Genomic DNA, 20,606 nt, shown 5'->3' with positions numbered 1-20,606 from the left:
CAGCACCACTGGCCGTCTGTCCAGCTGAGTCTGCCATCTGCCCAGCCCTTTCTAAGCCTGGAGGCTGGGAAACAAACAAGCACTGAGCCATGCTGGGAACTAGCTGGCCTGCCATCATGTACTCATGTCAATTTAAGGATGTTGCAATGATGCGCAAACCTCTTTCAAAGCACTCCCTCTACAGTAATAAAAAGATTTTATCCCATTTAAAATCAATCAATTAATACATTTTTGGAGAAAAAAACGTGAATAAACGAACATATCAGAAAAATTATAAGACTTGGAAAACAGCATCTGAGCAATTTGAGCATAAAAGTTCCTCATTGACCTTGGAAATAGTAGTTTGGTAAAAAAAAAAAAAAATCTTAACTCCTGGTCCTCTTGAAGTCATGGAAACTGAGCAAACATCATTTGCTTATGAAGACCACGAGGTTTCAGAAAGGGCTAGTAAGTGGACCTTGAGTTAAGATTGTTTTGCCACAATCTTAAGAATTGCTGAGGGTTGCAGTAAAGACAAATTTCATGCTCTCGTCCCTCAGTGACCCAGCCTGAAAATCAAGCTGAATTGCCACTTTGTTTAACTTTCAGCTTGACATTGTGTTTATGTTCAGCGATTTGTGTTTGGAGGAGTTATTTTGTTGTGCTTTTCCCTAACCAATCAGCAGCGAGTGACATCTGTTCTCCTCTCTAAAGTATGCTCTACGAAGCATCTGTAAATGCTGAGATTCAAAGTTCAGCAGTTGAGAAAACAATCTCACCTCAAGGGCAGTGGTGTGAAGAGGTGTTCAGATCCTTTATTAAGTAAAAGCAGCAATAGCACTCTATCAAAATACTCCCTTAGAAGTCCTGCATTCAAAACTGTACTTAAATAAAAGTATAGAAGTATTATCAGAAAAATATACTTTAAGTATAAAAGATTAAAAAAAACACTATGCAGGCAAAAGGGCTCTGTCAGAGTTATATTGTTATTATACCACTGGATAGTAATTACTGCACTGCATTATTATATATACAGCATTTTAATGTTGTAGTTGATTGCAGTGGAGCTGATTCTAGTTATTTCATATACTATTGGGTGGTTTAATACTGTATAACAATGGCTAATATTTTATATGCTCATTATAGGTATTTAAAATCTGAATCGGTAAAGTTACCAGTAACTACAGCTGTCAAATAAATGTAGCAGAGTAAAACGTAGAAGTAGAAAGCAGCATAAAATTAAAATACTCAAGTACAAGTACCTCAGAATTGTATTTAAGTACACTACTTGAGTAAATGTACCTGGTTACTTTCCACCAGTGATCAAAGGTCATGTAGTAGCTGTTCTGATATGATCGATAGTTTCAGAACAGCTACTAAATGGACCTTAAGGGTAGCATTGGTAAATGAATGAAACCATTAATAAACCAGCAGTCTTAACTTATAAACTCCTTATAAAGGAAATCTCAAACAGCATACAGTATGACTCATACTGTCCTTGTGCCTTCTTTCAGGTGGTGTATCTCTGGGTATCAATGCAAACGGAGAGAGGCTCAAACACTGGTTTGACTGCCTTAAAAACAAAGACAAGAAAATTGAGCGCTGGCACACGCTGACCAATGAATTACCTGGTTCATTAAATGACTGAAGACCCACAGCCTGTCATCCAACCTGTTGGCCCCCGTCCCCTCCCTGGTTGCACCAGATAGGACTCCTGCCTTCATTTTCCTTACTCCTCCTCCCAGCTCTTCTTCTCTGGATTTTCCTCATGTTGGCCACAGCGACCTGTGACACCTCTTTGGGAATATATTCCCTCTCAACAGGGCTCATTTAAAAATATCCAAAAACTTACGTTTGTATTAAACACTTTCACATCTACAATAGGGGTTGCACGGCTGCTCAGTTATTTTTCTTTTAAGAGAAATTCAATCAACAAAATTAATCACGGGGATCATAGTGTTGAATTTTAAGCTTCATAATTCTGATTCCTTGTATGATCAGTGAAGATAAAAGGAGCAAATGCTTTCTAGTTGATGAGATCTTTTACAGCAGCTAAATGATTTACCAATGGTTCACCAGTCCCTGAAACAAAGCCTTCATACTATCATCTTGGTGGTAAAAGAGTGGAGAATCTAACAAAGGATGTAGCAAAATGTCATAATTAAAAATGTAATGGGCTGCGTTGAGGGCATGTTGTTTCAGGTATTGGTGAGACGCTGAACTGAACAATTATTGAACACCAAAACACTGCACAACAGCTTATATTACAGGGAAGGATTTTGAAACTCTGGAAAGTTATCACAGCAGAAATCACTTTATCTTTTGTCACATCAATCGCGAGGTAAACAGTAGAAATACAGCGTTTACATTACAAAGTAATCCACCTGGAATGTACACTTCCACGCATTTGATTGGCCAACGCAATGTCTTAACCAGAGGACGTTGTGTTGCCGCAGAAGTTGAGCCAGGTTCAGGTGCATTTGTTTTTGACAGGGCCCTCTTTGTCAGCATCCCGTTGCCTCAGCGTTATGGCCTTCCGTGCTGTCGTCTCTCTGAACGCATCGTTGTCAGATTGTCTGAGACCCCCCCTCTCCACCATTGGAAAGAGGGGTCTCAGAAACTGTTACCTATGACAAGTACTTTGTTTGAAGTATAGTGAGGCCTTCAGTACTCTTCCCAGTAAGCTGCAGTGCTGTTTGTTGGAAAGGCGAAAGTACCATAACCACGTCAACAACACAAAACAACTCCAAAATCCAAGGCTTAGTGGGTATAAGGAGACAGATGTTGGCAGTTGATGGTCATAAATTCTGCTTGGGGGATGTTGGGGGAAAGGGACTGATGCTCATCTGTAAGGTGGCAGGATGACCAAATTTTTGTCCAATAAGCAAACTGTTTGGCCAGTGTGAACTAAATGAGAGAGATACAAAAATCAACTTTGCCTAAACTCCTCCTCAAGGCTACTTACAAGTATTCATCACGTAACAAACACTGATTCCCTGTGTGTCTCTGTATAGACTAATCAATACGAGACAATGCCAGGTGTCATAGCACTGTCTACTTGGACTACTCACTGATTTTTCAGTGCAACCCCTAATCTATAGAGCTGCCTAGCTGTGTGGTAATCTTGATGTCAAGGCTCCTCAAGTGTTTTATCCATTCAGTCATCCTATCCAGACTTCAAAATAGCTGGTTTCTTAATTTACAGTGCTAAAGCGATGGGTTGCTAAATCAAATATGCATTTAGAAATTCAAGTAAAATTTGAGATGGATGGGCCACAGCATTGTTTTCAGTCAGCTGGCTGTCTGCCTGTGGTCAAAAGTGATTTTTACATTGAATGCTTTAAAGAACCGGGGTTCAGACTTCAAGGGCAAGTGCAGTAAGAGCAGGGTATAGGGGGAAAACACGTTCTGGCTTGTTTGTATTTGTTTAAATTAATGACAATTGTGGATGCAGCGATGGTGCCCTTGCAAAATATTGTCGGGGGGATCTTGTTTTGGTGGAACATTTGCACTTGGGGAGGCGAGCCATGGCATTAAAATGGCTAAATCCCCGCAAAAGAAAATGGCACAAAAAAACAGTAAAAGAAGTATGTCAACTATGTGATACGAATTTTACTGATAAAAAAGACAAACATAACTTGAGCATCAGTGCCCTAGCGGTGAAGTCTGCCTATACTTCAGCTCTGGAGGAGCTCACTGGACTTGTTAAAACCATAGATGATTTAATAGCAGTATGTAGCTCTTGCAGAACATTATTAAACCGATAGCACAGAAGCTCGTGTGAAGTGGAAGGATCGGTACATTGGTCAATGTCAGCTCACTGCAGATGACAGGCCATGCTTAGAATATGAAACTTTTTCCATAACCAGTGGGCAAATGTGCAAGAACGTCTTTGTATATCTTTACAACCATGCACCGAAAGAACCAAGCAGGCCTGCCTTATTGCACGATCCAAATCTTCGCCAAAACTTGCCATTTTCAGCGTGTGGGTTGCCAGCTCGGAGGTTGTTGCCGTTTCACGTAGCGGCGAAGACTTAAAACGAAAACGGTGACACGCAGATAGCGGAAGGGGAGGAGAATTCCAACTGAAATAGTTGGCCAATGGCAGGCTTATACCCGCAGCCTACTTCCTGTGAGTCAGACTAGTAAGAGCATAATCGTGTAATAGCTGCTTTGTGATTAGTCAGGAGCTGAAGAGGGTTATGGACATTAAAGTAGGTCTCATATGCAGCTGATATTCTGTGGATAATTTTGGCACAGAGGTGGAAACATTCACTGTCACTGTAAACTGCCATCCCGTCACACAGCCTTACTTCACTGTGTGGAAAATAGAGAGCCTACTTGTTAGAGACCAGCTGCAATCAACAACAGAATGAAGTTCAGTGGGTGACCCGCCTGGTGAAAATCACTTGTCGAACCACAATACCACATGATTGGGCAGCTCTATAGTGTGTGTGTGTGTGTGTGTGTGTGTGTGTGTGTGTGTGTGTGCAGCTTATTGTTTACACTACAGAAAATGAGTTTCCACAAAAACTCGCTGATGGCATTTTCAACTGTAATGTGGCTGAAAATGTGCCTGCTGTTTGTCAAAAGGGCAGAATTTTCAAAACGGAAAGTTTACGTCAAATATTTAAAAAAAATAATAATAATAACAAAAGCATGTAATGTTTACAACAGCCTATTGTTGCTGAAATTCAAGTTTGCCACTGAAAGGGGCAAAACTCTGTGCGATTGTTCGGTCGTGCAATGCAAGCTTTGCTAAAATGGGCCAGGGTGAGAAGGGCAGAATTTTTAATATACTAGCCGTGTATGTATATTGTTACTATGTTGTTGCATCTGTTAAGTTGTTTTTTTTTATGTAAGCAGCTCCACTATAAATATATCAAACAGAATGTACATGTTTAACCCCTTCTATTCCACAGTAAATCCTCTAAGAATGTGCAGCTTAGTGCTCTGTGTTGTTGATATTGTTCATATGTCAAATCTAAAGCTCTGTATTTGGGCACACATATCCGGGAATAGAGATGGTTGAACTCACAGCCCAGAAGCAAACTACCGGGGGCAATGACACTCTAGTCATATACTAAGATAACTAAAGTTTTACTTTGACTCCTTCTAGCCTGTTGAATTATTTACGTTTTGTTTTTTTCATTCAATATTTTATGTTTTTGTTTGATACCCCGAGTCCCTGTGCAGTTCTGGAAACTTTCCAGGGCTGAAAACTCCTAACTTGAGTTGCCCTCATGGATCAGTGGGCTGGGATGCATGCCATGTATTTGTGATTTTATGAGTTTGATTCTGCAGTATGACCTTTTCTGCATGCCCCCGCACCCACCTTTCTTGTAAATTTCCACCGTGCACTGACTGGTAACACAGAAACGCCATACAGATAGTCCTCACGTAACGTTCAGGATTCCTGTCAGGCTTGCAATTCAGCTAACAGCTTTTTGTCATTACCTCACGTCACTGTAAGCCAGGCATGTTTGTTTTTAGGAGCATGTCGATTCTGTCAGTGTGGCTGACTGTTTTTATAATCGCATCATTTAAACTCACTAATTACAGCTGGTGAATAGTGACAAACAGCCCTAACGTCCATTTGTTATATTATTTAACCTTCTTGACCCATAGTTTGATTTATGACATAGTGTTATTAGAACTATTACATTGCTTTCACACTACATTCCATTCATTTTGAAGAACAATTGATTTTGACAAATGGTATCGCACCTTCAAAGCTGGGGAATTAAATGTTTAATGCATCACATCGGGCCTCACATTTCTTTAAGTGTTAAGACACATTTATTTGTGAGGCACAAACCGGCTGTGAAACCTTGTTGGCATCTCAATATACTCCTTGACACAACAGTGATCCCTCTGTCTCTCTCTGATGAATATGTAATGAATACAACTGACATGTGATTTTGATTTTGTAATCTGTCTGCCTTTGTATGCAAGCTCAATATTATGAAAAAAACAAAACTGCATGCAGATGTTCTTGGTTTTGTCATGAGATGACTTTGCCTAATGTTTGATACTGTTTTCTGTATTAAAAAAAAAACAAAATATACGACTGTGGATGCTCTAAAATTATGCTAGCAAGTCAGTCTTTCTTCTGGACAACATTTTGTACCTTTGAACACTATCGCATTGCCTGTTTGGCTGCTGTATTGACTATCTGGAAGCGTGACTTGATGTGAATTAAAATCTCTCCTTTGTTGTTTTGTTTCCTTTTTAACACTCAGGCATCTGTTTGCATTATTCTGGTTTGTTGAATCTATGACTATAAATGCATTGTCTCAAATTACATTTTAGTCCTATGCCAAATGGGCATGTTATTGTGCCTTTCCTTGTTTCTATTAATGTATTTTTGCTCACATGCTTTTCAAAGATTAATTTAAAAATGAATTACTGTATTATAATAAATAGTTTAGATACAGCATGTTGCAATAATTTTAAACTTAAGAAAACACATGAAAATAGAAAAAGCATAACAAAATTAAGAAAACATCTTTACCAATGTGACAACACGTGCACACCATTTAGGAAAAAAAATCAGCAACGAAATAAAACAAAAGCACATTTCTGTTTGACAACTCGACAACACACATGATGCACAACAAGATGTGCTGCAAATACAAAAATCAAATACAGAAACATGCTTTTCTGGTTGTGTTTTCTGTATTTGCAGCGCAGTTTCTTTTGCTGCATATGTGTTGTCAAATTGATTATAATGTTTTCTTCATTTGCTTGTGTTTTTTGTACTTGCATGTGTTTTCTTGAGTTGCAGTGCGTTGAGCTCTTGATATTTTCTGTCATAATGTTGAAGGATCAATTATTTCTGCACACTGTGGTAACTAATAACGATAAGAGACGTAGTGTAAGGTTGCATACTTATTAGTCTAGTTAAAGTGCTGCAAAATGACTTCCTGTGGCATAAGTTCTGTAGCTCAGGTCAGGGTCCATGCTAATGGTGCTTGCAAACAGCGGGCGGTTCCTGCCAGCTCAGTGATACCAGTGTACTAATGTATTTTGACTGGAAAGCAACAGGAAGCTATATGACTGCTGTGTTTCCTGCTAATACAAGGCCAGAGTCATCACGCAAGTTTATGTCTGTGTGCTACCTTAGCATAGCTAATTTAATAGGTTTTCCACATGACTCAGTATATCAAAAGAAGGAATATAGATGACTAATGGTTAATTTGCTACTACCTTCTTCTATGATGAGAGCCAAAGTGAGGCATTCCTGCAATAAGTAAGTCCTTTCTCAGACAATGCTAAAAAGCTTATGTTTAGCATGTACACTGCATACCATGTTAATCATCTTAGTTTAGCGTATTAGCATGCTAGCATTTAAAATTCTGACCTAATGATGGCACTGTATGAAAAGATATGGAATCATCACAATTATTACAATTCATCTGGAGGGGAACATTAATGTCTGTTCTAAATTTCATGGCAATCCACCCAACAGCTCTTGATACATTTCACTTAAAACCACAAATGTGAACCTCATGATGGTGCTAGAGTAAAAGTCAGGGGATCTCCAAAGCTTTTAGGATTCATCATCTGGGAACTATGGATATCTGTTCCAAATTTTGTGCCAATCCATCTGGTATATGTTGAGGTATTTTTAACTGGATATGTGAAAACTGCTAGATGAAAAGTCAGGGGAAAGTCCCTATGATGCATCCCCTGGGGACCATGAATGTCTGTACATAATTCTACGGCAATCCATCCAGTAGTTATTGAGATACTTTCCTAGAGTCATGCCTAAAAGTATGTTATATTTTAGCAGCGCATGTACTATAAAGCAAATCCTGCATTAAAAAGTAGAGAAACAAATGTACAGATTCACTAGTTGTACAACATCCCACAATCAATGCAACATTTGAAATTACATTGGAGGGGTACTCTTAGTTATTTAGTATTGTACTTCCATATATTTGGGGGACTGAGAAGAGACAGGTTTTAAAGAAGAATATCAAAATCGAAGAAACATAGGCAGAGATATCCTCACTTCAACTTGCTAGCATGCTAGATCCTACATTTCCCATAATGCAACCAATAACCTTTTCATTAGACCTTCTCTGGTAAAGGTATATTTACCAGAGAAGGTCTAATACCAGAGAATCTTTTAAAGTCCATGGCTCCAGTTTATAAGGCTTTCTGTCATAAATATATAATCTCAATACCCAAGGCCAAATAACCCTGATGACTTCATCAAGCGTTCTTCTTCTCTCAAAAAACCTAATTTTTAGCTGAAGCTGCTGCAGCCATTAATTTTACATTATATGCACATATTGAGACACATCAAATAGGAAACTAGATATACATTATAGTGTTCCAACTTCTACTCTATCTTGCATTGAGAGTTGTTTCTATTCAGAGCCAAGCTGCATTGTGCATGTCTATTGAAAAGACAGGCAGTTTTTCAAGTGGTATTCCCCTATAAAAGGACATTAGGAGACAATTCAAGAAAAGTACGGATCTCCTTTTTGTGCCTTTTGCCAAGTTACTCTTGCAGAAAACCATAAGCTGCACAGCTCTGAATCACATGCAGGGAACAAAGGAAAATCAATTAGCTGTGTGACTGCCTATTTCTTTGTGCCCTCATCCCCTAATGGAACCCATTATAGCACAACAGTGAAAGAGTCTGAACTCTCTGCCAGCAACATTTTAGGTACTAAAATCCTCTAACTGGCTTGCCTCAGATGACCAGTAACATTGACAGATAAGCAGTTATCTGGTTTTCAAGTAACCACCTCACTTTAGCATTGTGTTTGCTAAGAGAGAGTTACATACAGTTAAAGCTCCACGAATCAATATTTTTATATTAACAATTAAAAGGTCCAGTGTGTAGGATTTAGTGGCATCTAGCAGTGAAATTGCAGTTTGCAACCATTTGAATACTGCTCGCCTCACCCTCCCCTTCCAAGCGTGTAGAAGAAACTACGGTAGCCGCGAAACTCACAAAAAACGTTAACGGCCATATCTAGTGCTAGTGTTTGGTTTGTCCGTTCTGGGCTTCTGTAGAAACATGGCGGTGCAACATAGCGACCTCCGTGGAAGGCTCCCTCTGTAGATATAAAGGGCTTATTTTAAGGTAACGAAAACACGATTCTTATCTTCAGGTGATTATACACTAATTAAAACGTACTTATAAATATTATATTCCATTTCTGCCAATAGCTCCTCCTAAATGTTACACACTGGACCTTTAATCGACTTAACTTTATCAGGTGATTGGCAGTTGGAACACTTGGATGGCTTGGATGTGCATGAAACTCCTGGTTGAATCACCAATACAAAAGATGAAAATAATTATAATACATTTATACAGCATATTTATACAGCACTTTTGAAAACAAAGCTTTAACAAGTGCTTTACATGGTTGAATCACATGACTGCAATAAGGCAAATAAAATCAATTAAAATACAAAAATAAAATTAAATAAAATACTCAATGAAATAAGATAAAAAACAATAATAATAACAATGAAACATAACAGATAAGAGATGTTGGAAATAAAACGGTGTGCTAGCATTGATAAAAAGCCTCTTTAAAAAGAAACACTTTGGGAGGTGAAATAAAAATATGTCACTGATTCTGAAATGTCAGGTTCTTTTGATAAAAAAAAGTCAAAAGGTACAAGATTGTTTACATAAAAACACAAGGAGAGATGCAAACAATAACTCCCAAGGTGCATATCGATCTGAAACATCCATTCACTGTTTGGTGCGATGGTCAGTTTTGGATGAAATCCGCAACAACAGTGCAGTTTTTTGTTCCCCATTGCAAAGACAAAGCATTTTGAATTTGATATAACTCTGATACATGGCTCTGACTGGCTTCTTCCTCGTAGCAATTGTGGCTAAGGCTCATGGGTATCGTAGTAGGAAAAAAACATTAAAACTGATGGCCATAACATAAATCTACAGCACTGTTAATATATCCAGGAGACGCTGTGTTTCTATGTTGAGTAACATTTAGGTTATCATTAAAAGAAAATGTATATATATATAAATGGTTTCATTACACATTTACTGTACAGTTCAAAGTCAATCAAGTCAGTTGTTTTAAGCAAAAAAAAAACTCTGATAAACTCACTGTACTAATATCAACACTACTGTATTAACTTTAATTTAAGTCTGACTGCAGACTTTGGGAAGAGGAAAACAGAAGTACTGAACTACTGTTGTTCTTCCCACTTCTTATCATTAGAAAGGATCATTGCTCATCCCTTCATTCATTTAATCACCTGGCAAAGATTCAAGGCTCACCTAATCATAAAATGCATTTTTATACCTGCTAACAACATCTTTACAATTATTGTATGACAAGACATCTGTGAAGAAAATAATGTAGAGCAAGAATGCACACATTATTCTTGTATGCTTTGAAGGGAAAGGAAATGGCATTTTGTCAGACAGACCGCGTTAGAAGGATATTTTTTAGGAATATACAGAACTGTGGAGGTTGCACATTTACTTTCCTGTCAAGAGTATGATTTTGAGGACATTTTGAACTTGTGATTTATGCCTTTGAGCACAGCAGAAATGAGAAAATTTGAGCTTTCAGCCATCTACCTAACAAATGGAGAATGCATGAAATGATGAACGAGTGGCCCTGGTGGCTCGTTGAATCCTGCAGCTGAACTCTGAGGACTCCGCCTCTGCAGGTAAAGAGGAAAAAGACAACATTACAGCCTGTCACAAGACAGATGCAACAATAAAAATCAGGCAATGAAATGTGAAGCTGAAGTTAATAAGTCTTGACAATACCCTTAAGGTTGTAAGTGTAATATTTCTGCTTTGATTAATATAAGTATCAGCATGGGTTGCTGAGTGTCAGTAAATGACAGTGTTGGCACCTAAACTGGTGATTTCTTCTTTCAAACACTGAGCCAAGTGTCACCATGGCAATGGCAGAAACCTCTCACTATGTAGCACTAAAGCCACACTGCATTTTTGAATATGCTGAAAGGGACGGTGCTGGCAAATATTAAGTTACTCTTCAAAGTGTTGTCTTTCCGCTTTAAGAGTGTTTAAGGGTCTTCACATCCATACTGAATATTAGGTGAGCAGTTTAGGTATCATACAGCAGGACAATGGGCCTCATGCAAGAACCACTCGTACAATCAGATTTGTTCTTTAGTGGCATGTAAAAGCGAGAGTTTGCTGCATTCACCAAAAACAAACTTAATTCAAAATGAATATTCTGTTCACCATATTATTATCATGGCTTGCCAACTTACTTTAAAGTAAGTTTTTAGTTTTTTTTTTTTTAGATTTTATGGTTAGTATTGGAATATTTCAGCATATTTCAGAAGGATTTTCTCGTCAATATCTCCCTGACTATGACGTTCCCTTTCATCATGGACCACTTTGCTTTAGAAAGATGTTTTTTGGCATCTAACTTCATGTCAAACTATTCCTTTATTTCTAACACACAGTACAGCTCTGCTCTGATGACACACCCTTTGCAGCTGTACCATTAATATTGTCTAATTGTTTCATTACATTACATTTATTTAGCTTTGGCCCAAAGCGACTTACAATAAAAGTACATTCAACCATGTGGATACAACCCAAAAACTGCAAGAATCATGCAAGGACATCAACGTCATCTAATCTGCTTTAAGTACTACATTTAGTAACAAACAGAGAAACAAAGATGGGATTTTTGGGATGGAAAATGTGTTTCTGCTGTCCTGATGCCAATGGGGAGCTCATTCCACCATTGTGAACGCAGGACCGCAAACAGTTGTGATTTTATTCACATAGTGAGGGAGTAGCAAGCCGATTGGCAGTAGCAGAGCGTAGTAGGGGTGTACTGTTTGACCGTGTCCTGGATGTAGGATAGGCCTGAGCCATTTGCAGCACAGAACAACATTTTTGTGGATGAAACTTGCCCACAAATGGAGCAAAACAGGTAGCCTTATGGCGATTTTAGGGGTGTGGTTTAAAATAATAATAATGAAATCTCCCAAATATGCACCTCTGCATGAACAGTTGGCATTCGTCGACAAGTTTGGGCAGAGAGTTAAGTTAATCTGACTTGTACAAGCAAATCTCACAGAAAAAAGTAAGAAAGATTTAGGATTTTTTTTTTTAAATCCGGCATTGTTCTCCCAATGTCGATTAAACAGCAAGGGTTGTAGAACTGTACCAGTAGTCGTTAATACTAGCAAAATGTTTAACTGAAACCAGCTGCTGCTGGCAGAATACAATACTAGTTTATAAGGTTGTTTATTTACTTGTTTGTTGATGTTGTGATAAGCTGACATTACTTTTTAAATTTGTCTAACACAGTGACTGTTGATTAATAGTTGCAGTTGATTCTTATATAACCGGTTGGTTTAGGTAACATGCTTTGGTATTTTGTGTTCTTGAGGGTGTACAAAGTCCATTCATCCATGGAGAATGGCGTTTGCACAGATCACAGTTGTGTGTACTGGTGGAGAGAGGTACTTCTAAAGACATGTGCTAAGCCCTGCCAACACCCTGGTTGTTCTCAGGATTTCATCTGGGTCACGGGGAAGAGATTAGAGCTTACCCCGTCCTCCATTTTACATGCTTCTGTCTGAGGCTCTGTTGCCTCTTTAATGACACCAAGCAGCAGCACAGAAACTCCGAAACATGGCTGCAGAATGCATTCAGACTTCACTCAGTGCTGAAATGAGTGTTGCTCATTTTTCTCAATTTGGCAATAAAAATCTCACACCCTCAAATTAATTTAATTAAATCCAAGATTGAAACATATGGCTTTTATAATCCTTGAGCAAAATCTCTTGACTCTCAGCACTTGATTATATTATTTCCGGAAAATGTCTGATGATTCAAACACCCAGGTAGACTCACACATCCTCTACTTTCCCAGCAGCTGCGTAAAATCTGCATTTGTTAAGTGCAACAAAACCTTTTAATGTTTAACTATTTTTACAGTTTATTTTCTCAGAAAACACGTTCTGATCAGATCTCTGTCATTAAGATTACCGAGAAACATTTCTGCAGGTGGAGTTACTTGAAACTAGTATACATCAAGTACACCTTCACAAAGGTCAGCTGGTTACAAAGTTAGATTTAGTGGAATGAAACACTTAAGAGTTAAGCATTCAAGCCATAATACTCCCAATGCATAGATGCTTCAGTAGAGGATAAGTCATTAAACTGAGACATGACGAAAAGGACAGAAAATTCAATAGTAAGGAAGTAAAGTCTCACTATCACACAAACATGTTGACAGATGTAAAGAGAAAAGAGGGTAATGTTCTTCAACATTCTTTCATCCATCCATTCAGTCCATATCAGGACACAGTATCTTCACTTTAGATTTCACTTTGCGTGTGCCACTAAAGTGTGCTTTACAGTAAAGTAACATTCACTTGCTGAATAGTACTTTAAGTAGTAAAAGTTATTACTTATAACTTGCATAACTTATACAGTACTACACCAGTAAGCCTAACATTTGGACTGTGGTAAGTTTATGCGTGGATCATATGACAACATTTGGAGAGGAAATAACATATCTGATGGGAGGAGAGTCAGCATGATAAGTTCACCTTCATATTACAGGTGAGCTGAGAGCAAAGCACAACATGTTTCACATAAAACTGTGAGTGCTGAAAAACCTTTAGGGTCCTACAACAGAACTGTATTCAAAACCATGTGTAACTGCTGTAATTTGAAGTGTATTACATTGTTTTGATTGGATTTACAACATTTCAAACGGCAAATAGCTGACACTGTTACAATGTTGGGGAACATGAAGGGACCCAAATGCAGACAGAAGAGGCAGCGCTATGATTTAAGTGATTTAATAGAGCTTACTGGCAGGTACAGGTAAGCAGACCGGTAAACAGGCGGGCAGGTAACAGGCAGCTATAAGTCCAAACATCAGAGAAGCCAAAACCAACATAGCAACTGGGACAAACAAACAAAGAACAAAACAATCACAGAGACTATATACACAGGTGAGGGCAGGATAACTAAACACAGGTGAACTCAATTAGGGTGGGGCAAACGATCCAAACTGGCAGAAAAAGCAAACAAAGACATGAAGTAAAACTACCAGACACATGAGGCAAGGAGAATATTTCAAAATAAAACAGGAAATAATCAAACACAGACCCTCAAACCCTGACAGACAGATAAAACGTGTAAATGGCCTGCATCCCATTACCATTCCACCAAATTTCCAAATACATTATTTTCTTTTACAATAGTGACCACAGAAAGCCGGTTGTATTGTAAAAATAGGTAAGATTATGTAATTAATTTAGCTAGATAACACACATTTAATTAATAGGGGCTCAAGCATGTAGGGCTAAAAGTGAGCCGTATTACTGTACATGTCAAATAATCCCTCCATCATCGGTCCAAAGTTGAGGTCACTCTTTTGGTCTATTATTGTACTTTTAAACTAGTTCTGTTCGTCAACATCAGTCCAACTAAGTCACTTTCAGTCAATGTTTTTTCTTTTACAAATATTATCCAGCTATAATTCCTGACTATTTGGCTGCAACCAAAATGGCACTAATAAAAAAACAGAAAGCAGGCAGTATCTCCACATTGCTTGTTCCAGTCATGATCAAACTTGCTCAGCAGGTAGACCAGGCCTCATTATACCTGAGTGCAGTGTACTCTCCTCGATGTGCTTTTCGGTTCCACCCCCCACCCCCACCCCCGTCTAATCCAAGTTTCTCCTCTCATCACTGTGGTATCCTTTAGTATACCGCATCACATAACAGCCGGGTTGATAACCTGTGTGTGTTTGTGCAGTTTGCTATGCCACATTACAGGATTTTTGTGCACTGAAGTCATCAGAATTCCTCCCATCTCTTGCTGCCTTTTGGAGCCACTGATGTGTTCAGTTGTTTCACACACCTTTAAGGACAACTGCTACTGAAAAGTGCTGAGAGTGCACAGAAACTACAGTGACTCAGAGTCTGGAAGCTGTAGGAAATCAGTCGGTTGGACGCGTTGGTTAGAGCCTGAGGCTGTCAGGAACATCTGTGAGAGTTTCTCACCGTAGATTTCATACAGATTCCAGAAGATATTTCCCCACAGTTGTCTTGTGCTCTAAATCAGGTAATAATATAATCCAGAGTACACTGACTCTGAACAGTTTGACAAGTACTGTTCCAACCCGTAAGTACTTGAAGACAAACATTGCACACATACACCTGTTGTATTCTGAATGCTGCTTCTTACACGGCCTGCAACTGTAAGGTTTGTGACTTCATGTATGATTAGTGTAACGTTAAACAAATTGTATCTTAAGCGTGCAAATTTCCTCCTTGACCACTGGATTAGTATCTGTGACAAAATAATCCTTTTTCAGAGCTTTCAACTGCATCTCACCTGAGCCACATATAGATTTTCCCACACTGTCATCCTCTCACGCTGCCAGCTGTCATTTGCAGCTTCTGTGATTTGCTTTAAAGACTTTTCAGTAGAGCAATCGTCGTGCTGCTGCCAGAATTTAAAACGGTCCCTTGCTCAGCTGCCTTTGGCTGTGATTTCAGCGTGGTTTTATGCACCCAAACTCCACTCCACCTCCTCCTGTGTTAATTATACTCCTCAGATGGCCAGATTTCCATTTTGGTTTTACAGTTTTCATATTTCAATTGATGACTGTCCAAATATGAGTAATATGACCCAGATATTTTCATTGCAACTACAACAAAAAACATTTCAAAACATCGTGGTCACCATTGGCTTTTGGTGTCAGCATCTTGGAGTCAAAGAGCAAAGAGTTTCTCCCCCACAGAACTCCTTTCTCTCCTTTAATCCAGTCACACAATAAGGAGAAAACAAAACTGACTTTTCCGCTCAGAGTTTAACAAGTTGCAGCATTCGAGGCTGTCTTCCAAAATGAAAGGCACCTCAGGAAGATAAGCACAAGTAATAGTGATTGTAATAGTGCATTTGTTCTCACATTAACTTTGGTACTAAGCAGCAGAGACTTTCAAACAAGACTAACTCATTTGACAGCTAGACCAAACTTACAAAACAAAACAAACTTAATCCAATTTCCATGTTACTGTACTAACTCATTTTTACAACACGTTTGGTCTAACTCTTGTTTATGGAATCTCATTGTTTTCTGATTTGTAATCACTGTCATTGAATTTGCGTTCCAATACTATTTTCACAGTTTTACAAGTGCTTCCAGTAAAAAACTGGAAGTGTGTTTAGCTCGCTGCATAGCTGTGAACCTACATGCTTAGTAAGGGCAGAAGATGTTTTGGTTTGTTTTTTTTTCGGTATTTTTGAAGCTCTATATCAGAGATATTAAGATGTTATATTACAAGTTTGAACTGCAAGTTTTTACGTTAAAGGCCAATGTCTCTTCCTCTTTGCCCAGCAGCGACAGTACCTACCTACCACTTTGCCTCCGGCTTGCAGGTCTGAAGTCCACAAAGTAATGCCAGCGGGTAATGACAGAGATTAAGCTTTATAGCCAGAAATCAAACTCATGTAATCATACATTGTGCAACTGGTCCCTTGGCCAATATTGTGCTGTGCGTGTACCGAGGCTGAGTCTTTACTGCTACAGCCTGTGTTCGAATCCAGCCCGCGGCCCTTTGTCATCCTCTCTCTCTCTCCCCCCTCCCTTTCCTGTCTATCTTCAGCTGCACATTATATATATATATATATATATATATATATATATATATATATATATATATATATACAATGTTTCTAGTGTGTTTTGAAAATGTAAACAGCAGATGATGCACAAGTTGATACTTGTGACCTTGTGGAGAAATCTCTTCCCAAGTTGTCTTGGCATTAATGTGCCTCACCTTCTGGGACATTTCTTTGTACTTTGAGTGTGTTAGACATCACATGTCTGTCCACTGGAGACTACAAAGCTGCTCAGACATGATGCATCATTTCAAATACTGAATCTTGGGGCTTTTTTTCTTCTTGACTGTCTCATATGATGCAACCTCAGCTGGTGAGTAAACTTTCTGGATTTTTCTCACTCCTTTGCTGTGGATCTGTGTCTTGGCAGTTAGATTCAATATCAAATGTGTTATGGAGGACACAAAGACACATAAGGCATGAGAAAGAATCAGTGAGTGAGTGGCCCAGTTCCAGTGCCCCCCTTAAGCTCTAAGCACTGAACCCTCACAGACCTTAACTAGTGTCAGCGTGCAGGAGGGTGTGAAGGCTCAAAATGCTGTATGAAGAATGGGACAGCATATGATATTTCATACTATATGTAATTTAATGAACTGGAGTGTTTGCTCCCATTTGATAGTAAAACATTCCTGTTGGAGCAAATCAACATATTTTGAGGTCACTATCAAGACAAACATGTGTTTATACTTTCTTCTAATTTTACGATGCAGAATTGGCTGCTTGCTAAGCCTTACCCCCCTTAGTTAGTTTTGCTACACCTGTCAAGTTTTCTGTTCTTGTACGCAGCACATACTGTATGTAGTTATACAATTATACTATATACCGGTGGTAGATTTATCTGTTGTAAGTTTCAAGAGAATGGGTCCTTGCTTTCAGAGAGTGGTGGACAAAAGCAGGCCACCGAAAATTGCCAGCTAAAATGACAACTGTCTCTAGCAGATTTGATCAGCTGTGGCTAGCTAGCTACTTAAGCTAATCAGAATCAGAATCAGAATCAGAAATACTTTATTGATCCCCGAGGGCAAACTCTTTTGTTACAGCAGCTCACTGTCACGTCAGTGCACACAGGAATAGAAGTACTAAGCAAAAAATATAACACACTATAATACAGGTCAGAAAATAAACTATGTACCAAGTGGGTATAAGTATAAAATTAAAATAAGTGTGAAGTACAAAGTGGGTTCACCGGTTGATGATAATAATACGGTATAAAGTACGGTATAATGTTAGGTCCATCAGTTGAAAACGCTGTCTCCTGCTGACTTGTGTGAATGTTTTAATGTTTCTGGATTACTTTTTAATGTTTTAAATGTTGACTAATGTTTAAAAACTAACCTTGTAAAAGGGTCTATGCACTTGATGAAGTGAAATTATGATAAAAGACTGAGGCCAAAGCTCCATGTCCCAAGCAAATAGTCAGCATCATCAACAGTGTTATGATCCATGTAAAAGAAACAACATTGTTCTTGTACTGCAGTGTAGAGCTATAAAGTTATGAAAAATGTAAGATATCTTACATTCTAACATGTTTAGCTGACATACTTAGTCAAGCAAGACAGGTTATGCTTTTTTTGTTCACATTTTTAAACAATATGTATAATTTTTACAGAAAGAGAAAGAGAAAACGCTTTTAGGAAGAGGACTAACCAATTGTGTTTGCGAACGCAGAGCTGAAGTGAGTTTGGCTGGGGTCACTGGAGTGTAAGCTTCCCCAAATCAAATAAAGAGCTGACAGAGGTGCTAACGTTAGCCTACACTCTTATATCGCAGCATCCAAAAGCAGCTTCCGCGCAGTAGGAAAATACTTTTTTTTGACATAACCTGTAAAGACACAAAATAATGTAGTATGAAATGCTCCTTTGTCTTGTAAGTAATGCTGGGTTGGGCTGCTACTGTAATAAGCTAGTTAGCTGGACATGCTAATAATTGCAGCTTACGTCAGAGCAGATAAATATACTGTAATCTATTCCTTACACAAATGCTCTCGTGTATGTGGTTTTTGAAAGGCTAAAAGGCGAGTAACGCTCTTATCAGAGCCCCATGCACACCACTTCAAAACTTGGTCGGCCGGGCGTAGTTACAGGTTGTTAAGCTACGATTGGACAATCTGTGTTGGGGGGGAGGGGTTTAGTGAATGTCAGTGCTGGTTAGAGCTGGGCCAGTGTCTAGAACTACCTGCGACTGGCTAGGTCTGCAGAGAGTTGTTTAAACTTCTCTCTTAAGCTCTCTGTTTTCATTCCTCACACAACTACCTACTTCCTGAAGCGCGTGCCCTTTAGAACGATTCAGTCACGTCGAAGACTACAAAAACACGCAAAAGACAGAGTTCTTAGAGATACATCGGGGAAGCAGTGGGATGCAGCCAGGAGGAGGCCAACATAAAATTAAACAAGCTTTGTGATCAATTTGCCATGGCTAAAAAAAGGAAGCTGAAGGGAAGCAAAGTGGAGCAGCTGGAGGGAAAAACAAGCTCTGTACAACAAGCTCTGTTCAGACCCCCTCGACGCTCTATGAGGTATAAACACTTTTTCCTTTAGCCGTGATCATACAGCTAAAGGCACAAGTGTTTTATACCTGTGGCTGTACAACCTAGATTGTTTGAAGCTTACCTAGACCTTTAATGTCCCTGTGGAGTGGAAAGAAAGCCATAATTAACTCGGTGGATAAAAGTGCCGACTTAATGACCATCAGGTAATGGCTAAACACTGAAGCACCATTATCTAAGTGAACCTCTTAATGCTTTGATAGTGCACTTGTGTCAAGTTCAGGTTTATTTATTAATTTACAGGCACTGCAAATGAAAGATCCATTTGTAACCCACTTCCAAGTGATCAATACATAATATACTGTACATTATACATGAAAAGTAAATGGAGATACATTAAACAGACCTGGGTTCCATATATATTGGTAGGAATTGATTGTTATGAGAGTCTCTTGTCTGTAAATTATGGTATATCTGAACTACTCTGGCTGGTAAGGTTGTCTTTACACTTTCCTGATGGTTTTATCAATTTGTATTATTTCACCTATATGCTTTTTTAAATATATATTTCCAGTCTCCCACACAAGAAAATGTCTTGTTTGCACTTGCAAAAATATCTAAACAAAAATCTAAACAAGCTCATAAATAATAAATGATAACCTCAATATACATGAGGTGTCTGTCAACAAAAACAAATAAATTCCACTGTTGTGTTTCACTCTACAGTATATTATTATCCAACAGGGAATACAAAAGAAAAAGGAAATCACCAATGAAGGTTGAATGTTTCTCTCTAGATGATCATGTTTCATATGATTTGTAAACATACCACAATAGAAAATGAGTGGTATATTCCTTTCAGGGCTTTAAATACCTCAGTGTACTAAATAGCAAGTTCTTAATGTCTTTATGTTATTGTTTGTGTATTTATTTGTACAGGGACCGATTTGCTTTAGAATTCCCACATGAAGATTAGCAGTACGATAGTTGCCTGTCACAAGGGAAATACTTTTTTCCAGTTCAAATATGTTGACACGCTGTTGTGAACTAATTGTTCTTGCAATTAGAGTTTGACTGGAAATGTTATAGTGATGGAGGCCCTCAGCGAGAGACAATTAACACCACAGTGCTTCCGTGATTTATTAGACAAGAACACACTTGTCAAGTGGTTTAAGACTTTCAAATGAAAAGCAGAAGTGGAGCCTTTGAGGCAAAGATACGATTAGGATGGTGGAAGGAAGGAGCGGTACTTGTGTCTGCTTATGTGATAAAACCAAGTGTCGTTTTAAGTGTCTGTCTGTGAGAGAAAATGCTGCAATACTTAAAAGACATACTTTTGGTGATATTCGTGATGTGGCCGTCAAAATTCAAATCAGGATTAAAAAGCACTCCAAGATTGCTTGGGGGCTTGAGATTCAAAGGCAGGGATTTGACGTTGGTGCACAGCTTCTTCCTCTGGGCCAAAACACTCAACACATGATGGACACA

General features: G+C 38.6%; 1 protein-coding gene across 2 annotated transcripts in view; it reads left to right on the top strand.

Moving 5' to 3' along the window:
- Positions 1-6,196, top strand: part of doc2b (double C2-like domains, beta) — a 131,844-nt gene extending 125,648 nt beyond the window's left edge. For both annotated transcript variants that reach the window (XM_044221449.1, XM_044221450.1), the window contains one exon: positions 1,494-6,196. In XM_044221449.1, coding sequence (XP_044077384.1) covers positions 1,494-1,627 — 134 coding nt within the window. In that variant the 3' untranslated portion in view covers positions 1,628-6,196. The remainder of the gene's footprint in view (positions 1-1,493) is intronic.
- The last annotated feature ends 14,410 nt before the right edge of the window (positions 6,197-20,606 follow it).

The sequence above is a fragment of the Siniperca chuatsi genome, linkage group LG14 (genome assembly GCF_020085105.1).
Source record: "Siniperca chuatsi isolate FFG_IHB_CAS linkage group LG14, ASM2008510v1, whole genome shotgun sequence".
Lineage (NCBI taxonomy): Eukaryota > Metazoa > Chordata > Actinopteri > Centrarchiformes > Sinipercidae > Siniperca > Siniperca chuatsi.
The sequence above is the reverse complement of the archived record's forward strand: the minus strand, read 5'-3'. Positions and strand labels throughout refer to the sequence as shown.